Source organism: Harmonia axyridis, chromosome 3 (assembly GCF_914767665.1).
Source record: "Harmonia axyridis chromosome 3, icHarAxyr1.1, whole genome shotgun sequence".
Classification (NCBI taxonomy): Eukaryota; Metazoa; Arthropoda; class Insecta; order Coleoptera; family Coccinellidae; genus Harmonia; species Harmonia axyridis.
The window spans coordinates 751,857-761,575 of record NC_059503.1 but is presented as its reverse complement, the minus strand read 5'-3'; the positions used below and the strand labels follow the sequence as shown (position 1 = coordinate 761,575).

The window sequence follows — 9,719 nt, the reverse complement described above, 5'->3', positions numbered from 1 at the left end:
CATTGACTTAAGAGTTCACTAATCTAAAAAAAAATTTCGTCTAAAATATTGATAATAACTTTCTTGTAGAATATTTTCAGCGATCAAACATGTGACGTAATGAAACGTTGAAACCCCACCTGGCCCAGTTGTCGAAATCCGACGCCTTATCTACGATCTACGAAGTAAGCTAAACCTAGAACCCTTTCAACACAAACAATAATTAATGATCCCTAAAAGTGTCTCCTGGCCGGCCTAACAGGAACAAACTGAATTTTTCGTCCTTCGTTAACCCCACAGCGGTGTCTTCACGGCATCTCGATTGGATCGCGTCTGTAAGACAAATGGCCCATCTACGGACTTTCGGAAACTTCTTGGATTTCTCCGGCTGATATTCCGTATTAATGGACGGAAAATTAATCAATTTTGATTGGCCATCGCGATAAACGTCAGTTGGGATATACAGAAATTGTGTGGACTTGATATCCGGCCGAATTGGTTATATACAGGGTCTGACATGAGTTATGGTGTTTTGTCACTTGGGGTTTTGTCGGGTTCTTGTGTTCCCTCGATGGGGGACGATAATCCAATCTTTTCTATCTGATCTCTATGAATTATTTGTTATTAATTATTCGATGCGGTTGATCCTTGTATCATCTGAAAAAACTGAGAAATTAACGGCAATGTTTTAAGTGAGGGTTTTCCACTAAGAGATTTGTTTCATTTTGATAATAAAAAAAGACTATATTTTCTCTATTTCAGTATTGTAATGAGTTCATAACAGTACTAAAAACAGTGCTGTAGTGAACTCATTACAATATTGTTTCAGTTATATTTTTCGTTTCGATCCAACCAAATTTCTACACACTTCAATTTTCAATATAATATAATTTGGATATGGTGAAGTGATTCTCAACTTTATCCGCAATTTCTCTAGATTCTGGTAGTGTTGAATCGATTTCGTAATTCACGAATTGAATGCGTAATTATAAATTATTTCAAAATTCGAAACGTACGATTCAAATTCAAAATCCGTAATCTGTCAATTTTCAAAACAGTCACACCAACTGCCAAAGTAGAATACAAAATTCAGTAGGATGTATAATATGAATTTTCGATTGAATTTCGACAATATTTCAAAAAGCTTTACTGAAATAGAGAAAATATCGTCTAATACTCGTTGCAGAAGGCTATTCCAACACGAATGCGAAATGAACGCATGATATTAAGAGATCTCAATGGATGTTCATTTCATTTCATTTCTAGAGGAAGGTATTCCATTAACGATAGAAAAAATATCAGCCAAATGGCCGTCACAGCATTGGTTGCACCACTATATTTTTTTCATGAAATTTTCAATTCGCACATTTTTTGCTATATCTCCTCGACAATTTCAAGAATTCCACGACTAATCTTCCACGTGGCCACAAAGGAAAAAGTCTAAACGTATTAAATCCCAAAATCTCGGTGGCCAATTGTGATCATCTCTTCGAGAAATAACACGGCTAGGAAATTTTTCTTGCAAGATTGCGATTGTTCAGTGACACGTTGAGAATGGAAAGGCTTTTCAACAATCATTCTTGGATTTTCCGTGCTCCAAATAATAATAATAATAATAATAAGTTTATTCACCAAAAAAATGTTTTACATAGATAACAAAAGAACAGTTGAGATGTAAATAAACATTGAAATCCCTCTAAAACTAAAGTTGCGACAATTCTGCTTATTGACATAGCCTTCAGGGTGAAAATGGGCCTCTTCACTGAAGATGATTTCTCGATGGAAATTAGGATCATTTTGATGCAATTCAAGGACCCAACCAGCAAAGTTATGAGGTTGCTGGTGATTGGCCGGCTTGAGTTCTGGTGTTGACTTCACTTCAAAAGCCTTTAAACCTGAGTATTCATGCAAAATATGGTGTTTTGTTGTTTGTGGAAGCCTAATTCACAAGATCGACGAGGAATAAACAAATTTGGGTTAGCGTCAACTCTACGGGCAATAATTTCATAGTTGAAAAATTGAAAACAGTGAAGAGATAAGCCTTTCAAGCTATTGAAACTCCTTCAGTCTTGCTTTTTGATCCACGGGAGAAAACTATAAAAGAGGAGATCCGAAACGTTTCGATTCCATCTCTGGTCCTCAAAAATAAGCAAAACCAACATGAACTAAGGCTCCCCATACGTAAAAACTATCCTAATAAATCCCCAAATGGAGCAAAAATAGTGGCACAAAGTTAGGAAAACGCTCCCATAAAGTTGCTACAGGCTCTGGCGTCAGGATATCGTAGCGTTCAAAGTGCACACGGCCATTTCTCACGATAATCTTGACAACGACACAGCATAAACGCATAATTAACAAAGTTTCGCCCTATGTTTTCCGGCTAATGCCTCAAGACGTGACCACCGAATCCCCGATGTCTCGCTTGTATCACTTACCGCAAACTGGGGAGGGTCATTGTCGTCTTTATCTGCGTTTAACTACGTTAACTTAATGATTATTGGACGCAGTTGGGATGTCGGACATCAATTGAGGGTGGCTGCTCCACCAGATGGATACGTTATGGTACAGGATCAAATCTTCGGGATATGGTGGACCTCTTAAGCTGGAGATACCGGAAATACTAAATTGTTATCATTTTAATCTTCACCGTCATCAGCAAGTGGATTAGTAGGGGTTGTAATATCTCATGGAAGATTGAGTTAATAGGGAAAACTGCCTCGTTGACATAAAGTCTATTTATTATAAGATTCATATGTTTGGAGTAGATTTCAGTGGATGCACTGTACGTGGTATAGCATCATTCGATTCCAGTGCAGAAAATTACCTACATTCATACTGCCAATAATTGATGTAGAAGAAATTTCATCCCTTTCTCAGGAGCATTGATTCTCTTGAGTTGCTTGGTTGACATTAAAAATATAGTAAGGTAGCTATGAGTTAGTTTCTCTTAGATAAGTGCATCAAGCTCAGTAGCTGCCTCTTCAACAAAAACTATTGTGGTTTCATTTAGCAGAATCTTTCCATTAGCTTCATATTTGAATTAACTCTATTCTTTCATTTAACAGTTTTCAAGAAGTCTTGGGTTTAGATATACCTGGTGGTTTATAGTGTTTGTCTTCGCTGTCCGACCTCTATACCTCTTCTTCATCTTAAGAGTTCCCGACAAACTTATTTGTGAGTGGTTTCCTTATCGCTTCCTTCGCGTTTTTCAAGTTATTCATCTCTTCTAACGCTTGTTGGGCATTCATTTCTTAGAGCAGAAAATGGGAGAAAGAAATCGTTATTTCAATTCCTTAGCCAGGTATAAGTCTACATGTAGTGAATTTTCGAAGGTTAATGCAGTAAATAGAGGACCACATATTGAACAGCATCCCAGTTACGTGATAGAACAAATCATTCCCATGACTTTCAGGCGTTTTGAAATGACTTGTTGCATCACTCCCAATGATGATGCAAATTCTTGTTGCGTTTGACACGAGTCTTGATCAAGTATCCAATTCTGCATCTTCGAAATACTTCTCTTTTCCACCGCCATGCTGATCTCCGACGTGAAAATCACCGTTCTCGATTCAGGCTTCCGATTGACATATCCCCTGCACAGTAAGCTCAACAAATATGATTTTTTTTTAGACACCTTGTACAATCAATTTTTAAAGCAACACGTAGCCTTAGTTGGTGTGGACAGAGGCAAATTGACTCTTCGGCAATCTCTCTTTTGCAACGCGTCGATCTAAATGGGAAAACTACTTTAATCTAGACGAACTATCGCCAAACAGAAAGACGAATTTCCATCATGGCAACCGCTATCAACTCCCGCACCGACCAGTTCCTCTGTAAATATTAATTACCCAAGACCCCACCCCCTCCAATCTGCCCCATCTCCTTATCACTCTCGCAGCTCATCTAATCTATCCCATTGTAACAGAATATTCATTTTTCAATTATCCATCCTGTATCAGATCGTAATTGTGTGTGGTTCCAGTACCGGGCCGATCCGTTCTCCCAACGTAGCCCCGTATTAATAGGTGTAATCAGTTTCAATCTGTATACACAGCTGCCTCTTGTGAAACCCTAGTATCTACTTAGTCTCATCAGCGAGAGAGATAATTACTATGATCGCGGGCACGGATCTCTCCGCGAACAGTTTTACCTACGGAGATGGGCGTTGGACGCCCAACAATGGACGTTCCCATACGGCCGAATGGTCTGGCCATCTAGACGTCCGGGCCCGGTTGACCTATGGCAATTGGTTGTTCGTCTGTGGACGGCTCATGGTGGTATTATTAAGGAGAAAAAAACGGGTTATATTGTGATCGATAGTGGATCAATTTGCCTGTATGAGATCATGAAGACGTCCCGGAAAAATGATGCTAGTGTAGATATAAATAATAACATAATAATATAACGTGAACTTGTCTTCCGTGAGTTTTGATTTAGCTGAGAAGGATTGTTCTCATAGAGTTGTGGTATGGTGTGGGAGGAATTGGTGCAATTGACTTGGAGCGAATAGATCCGGATTCTTATGGTTAATATATGAAGTTCTATGGAATGTGTGATTCAGAAACGAGGAAATTGGGTGCCGTACGGGTTGAAGCCGAAACATCTTGGACGGCATTTGTTTGCTTGTTGACAGCTGCTTGCAAGGCAAGGACGGAAGGGATGTCTGCATCGCATTGTGACTGGAGACAAGAAATGGGGTGAAACAATCACAGGCGATCGTTTGAGCCGAGCATTGAACGAAAAACGGCCGCGATAAAACGAGAGACATGATAGAGTGATTTTACAGCATGACTATGCTCGACCCCATATTGCGTGGTCAAGACATACTTGGAAACGTTAAAATGGACGTTGCTCCCTCGGACTATCACTTATTTCGATCAATGACGCATGGCCTGGCTGACCTGCACTTCCAGTCTTATGAAGAAGTAAAAAATTGAATCAATTCGTGGGTCGCTTCAAAAGATGTCCAGTGTTTTCAACGCGGGATTCGTACGCTGCCCGAAAGATGGCAGAAAGTAGTGGCTAGCGATGGAAAATACTTTGAATCATAAATGTATAACCAGTTTTTTACAATAAAGCCTCGAATTTCAGAATACAAACGGCGGAAACAAAGTTAATGTAATATGAAATTTATAACTTAGAAACTTGCTGACAAGGGGATAAGTTTATAAGTTTTTTACACCAATATCAAACTGTATAATGACCTTCCAGAATCTTTCAAGAAATTGAGTCCTACAGTCTTTTACAGGAGAGTGAAACAGTCACTTTTGGAGGAAACGATATATAGGTTGAGTGATTTCGAAATATATTGAATTTTGAACTGTGAGTTTGTTAGATTATGTGCTTTTTTTGTGTATATTCTTATACATTTAAATGTTTTTTATACTTATTTTTTATATATTTGACTAGCTCAGCTAATCCTTTCTTTCCATATTTGACAAACCATGTAAATTTTTGATGGTGAATATTTGTACATGTATCTTAAGGTGTAATATTTCGTCGTGGGCAAACAACTATTATTATTATTATAATAAACGTCTTTTTCAATTGGCGCAAAACAGAGAGAGAGGGAGAAAGATCCCGTTAGCGCGTAATTATACAGTTTAGCGAAAATGAAAAACGGGTTTTTCGCAATCGAGCATTCGGAACTCATTTGATATTCCCTTACCGATGCATCTAACCAGTGTCGTGCGTTAACTAATGAATGTATCGCTCATTTAAAACTACAACGTGGCACAACGAAAAACTGGAATTTTGAGAAAATGACTTTGAAACTTTTATATTCTTATAACTTTTAAAGTAAGATAGCAACAAAAAAGATTTTTATTCCCATTTCAAATTTCACTAATGAACTATCAATGTCAGCGAAAATTTCATTGATTTATGCATATATTTTTTATGAAACTATAGTTTAAACAAAAAAGTCCCTTCATGTCACGTTCTTCCTATGAAAATAATGAACATACTGACTGACATAGGGGTATATCACGTTGTAGGTAATAAAATAAAGATATTTCAGAATGTGGTACAGAATAATAACACTGTGTTGAAATTATAATAAGAGTATTTATTGAAAAAAAAAACATTATTTTTGAAGTGGAACTTACAAGTTTTATAATCAGTCTTAAGCAAACAGATATAACAAAAATAAGTAAATAGCGTTTTTTGTACCTGAATTGAAACCTTAATTATCAGTCTAGACAATCTTACTTCTAATAATTATAATTTGAACTGGTATTATGAATTAAAGAAATATAGATAATATCGTATACAACAAAATTTGTAACAAAACAAAGGTTTCAATCGAAATGTACTGCTAAAGTATCACAAGTTGCTTGACTTAGGGTAACGTTAACTATTTTTATAACACTTACTTAATTATAAAACATGTTTATAAAGGCAGCTTCGGTACATAGTTTATACTTATAATTAGGTAGGTACTTCTTTTACAACAACCATAATAACTTAGGTATATTTACTATTTAAGAATTTATAACAGATCTAGGAAAAAGAAATATCACAATCAACCTTTTTTGAGGAACAGAACTAGGCACTAATATTAATCTCACTTCTCTTTATCACAGTATCAGTGTCAAAATTAACTTTAGAAGTAGGTAGGTAATCTTATTTTGAAAATATGCATGATGTTGTCTTGCATCAATTCCTATTTTATTAAGTACTTAGCATAAAGATTAGATATCTAAATCTCAAATTTTCAAACTCCCAAAAATAATAACAAAATTAAAATTTCTATAAACGAATTAAAGTGCTTCGAAAAATGTCCTATAATACGACGGTATCATTTTCTTGTTAACCAAATCTAAAAGGTCTCTTTTTTTGCTGTCAGTCAATCCCGGCTTATTAGTATAAGCCCTTTTAACCTCTACGTCTATATCCTTCTTCCTTCTTATCACAACCGCTTTCTGAAATTCTGTTTCTTCATACGATGTTTTGAAATAAATAGCTCGTGGTTCAGACTTTTGAACCATGATAACTTTAAGACCTGCCAATTTAACAGACTTGTTGTTCTCATCTTTGTTGATAGCCAAACTCATTTGACTACAGACATCCTTCCAATCATAAATATCTGAATAACATATTTCTGTAACGTGAATAGGAGAGCTTTTCTTTCTAGAAGCTTTTATTGCACCTATAAAGGCATCTGGAGTGTACATGGGTCCACTTCTCAATTGTCTTTTCACCTGCCTTTCAATTTGTGAATGTGCAGAATCACCTTCATTCTGTGTGTGCCCTTTAATGAGAAACTTATGTGTGATAGATTTTAAGTTTGGAAATTTTTGTACCGCAAATAAGTACATAGCGACCATGAATTTATTTTTTTGCTGGCCAGGGCAATTATCTGAATAAAAAATGATGTCTAAATCCTTACCAGCTCCGCAAACCTTTTGTAGATAGTTAAAGACACAAGTTCCTATTTCATTCACTCCTCTATTCGCATTGGATTCGTCCCAAACAAAGCTTTCAACCAGGTTTTGCTGTATGTCATAGATTGTTAGGTTCAGAACATTTAATTTAGATTTATAATAAAATACGGATATTTCTCCTTTCGGGCATTGAAATACGGCCTGCAGATCATAAACAGCAACCACTGTATCAGTTTTCTTCTTGTCATTTTCCTTTTCGATTCGGGAAAGTTGTTTCTCTCGAATGTGTGTATCATAGGATTCCTTCATAAGTATTTTTTCTTCATCGGAGCTATTTTTGTAAGCTTCGCAAGTATCACAAAGGTCCTTTTTGGGCGTAAAGAACGATATATTAAAGTCCTGATTGAAAATGCGATAGAAAATGGCATAACTCGTGTAAGGAGCATTATTAGATTTACATAGTTCAACGTAATCTCTATGCAGATCAGCTACCGATTTGCTACCATCAATGTACTGTTTGGTCGTATTAGCTCGGGTGTAATGCGATTCTATTTTAGGTATAGCGTTAATAAAGGATAATACGCCAGCCTTCAAATCCTCATTAATTTTTGGTTGCTTTCCATGGGATCCACGCTTATCCTTCATTGTAGCAATATTTGTGTTGTTATTTTTTTTCTTCAGGGCTGTCTCTATAGGACGGTTGTTGATGGCCAATGTATTTTTAAAAAATAACTTACACACTCTAATTTTTTTACCTGATGACATAAAAAAGTATGCATTGACATGTTCACGCTTGGATGGAATCTGGTTACCCTCAGAGTCTATTTTCACACATCGAACTTTGGGAACGATAACTTCGGTAGAGTTGGCAAGAAACGTCCATTGTTTTTCAATACTACCCAAATTCCAGTAATCTTCATTTAATTGTTTTCGCTGTTCTATGGTAAAGTTGATTTGACATTTAAATGAACAGTTATCTTTGCAAGGCTCCTTCATTTGACGTTCTGGCACAACTTTCTCAGTCCTGATGGAAGTGTAGGATTTACCGGTGTTTCTTAGTTCTTTCGCGATATTTTTCTTCCACTTTTCTTCTCGTCTTTGTTTCTTCTTCCCCTTCTTTGTCGGAGTAATTTCATTTGTTTTAATTTCAATATTCTTGGCCACGGCGTCTTCACGAGCGTCATCCTGTGGTGTGTTTTTATTTTCTTCCTGATCGCATATTAAATCCGCAATAATAGGATCCTCAGATGTACCTATGAGTTGGTCTATATAACTGGAAACACAATTTTCTATGCCTGCACTATCTATTAAGTCTTGTGATAATTCGTTTAGAGGTACTGTAGTCAGAGTTGTCAAGGTGTAAGCTTCTTCATCATCTGAACTTTCTTCTATTACTTTGTTGACAGTGAAATTCGGGTCTCTAACGGAATCGTCGCTATATTCGATGAAAGATTCCTCACCTGAGCTTCTAGGTGAGCTGGAGCTGCTAGAAGAATTACTACGCCGACGCTTTGCTAGAGTTTCCTCATCTTGATGATAATTTTCGTTCGCCATTTCTAATATTCTTCTTGATCGTGACCCCATCTTGAAAGAAAAAAAAAGCTTTATTAGTAAAATATTATTATAAACAATGTGACAAGATGATGAATTTCTTCATTCAATAACAACATTTCAAAGATGTACCGCGACATCCTGTTATAAACGCTGTGTGAATTTAAATAAGTATAAAAGTTAATTACATACAACGTGACATGCTAACACTAACCAATTTTATTTTCGTCATTTTCAAAGTAACAACGTGTTATTAAAGTGATGAACAAGTACGATCAATTATTCTATTAATGCTAAAATGCGACATAAAAAGTGTAACACATTATAGAATAAAATAAATAAGTAATAAAATAACTTACCTTTACTACAAAAAGGTGTCATGCAGGTCGTGACACGTTGTTGTCTTAAATCTCGAGCAACTGCTCATGTGCACTGCACTGTCGCACTGAGGTGGCGCGGTGTGGAAATAAGCTTAGCTGCCGAACGAGACAGCGCTACAACGTGACATGCCCTCTCTTTTCCTCACACTTTTGTCAGTATTGGCTTAAATTATACCACGTTTTTGCACTAAATAGATTCGAGTACGGTGAATAAAATGGTGGTAATAACTCAAAACCGAGTTATGCCATTGTGACACGTTGTAGTTTTAAACGAGCGGTATATTTATGCGTATTTACGCTATTACCACGCAAACTGCACGGGGGAATCGAGCACACGCGGCCGAGTTGTGATTTATGTGGTCTCCAGCTAGGTGCAAAACGAACAATTAATTGGACGTTAACGCTGAAAGTTCGGACTCCTTTC

General features: G+C 36.6%; 1 protein-coding gene across 1 annotated transcript; it reads right to left on the bottom strand.

Moving 5' to 3' along the window:
- Positions 1–6,049: 6,049 nt before the first annotated feature.
- On the bottom strand, positions 6,050–9,389 carry LOC123675850. The gene is made up of 2 exons (XM_045611391.1): positions 9,275–9,389; positions 6,050–8,948 (listed from the first exon to the last, which is right to left on the bottom strand). The coding sequence occupies exon 2, from the start codon at positions 8,946–8,948 to the stop codon at positions 6,741–6,743; it is 2,208 nt and encodes a 735-aa protein (XP_045467347.1). The 5' UTR covers positions 9,275–9,389; the 3' UTR covers positions 6,050–6,740.
- Between the last annotated feature and the right edge of the window lie 330 nt (positions 9,390–9,719).

What these genes read in the sequence shown, in the direction of transcription:
- LOC123675850 (XM_045611391.1), bottom strand. Translation starts at nt 8,948, where the DNA reads ATGGGGTCACGATCAAGAAGAATATTAGAAATGGCGAACGAAAATTAT.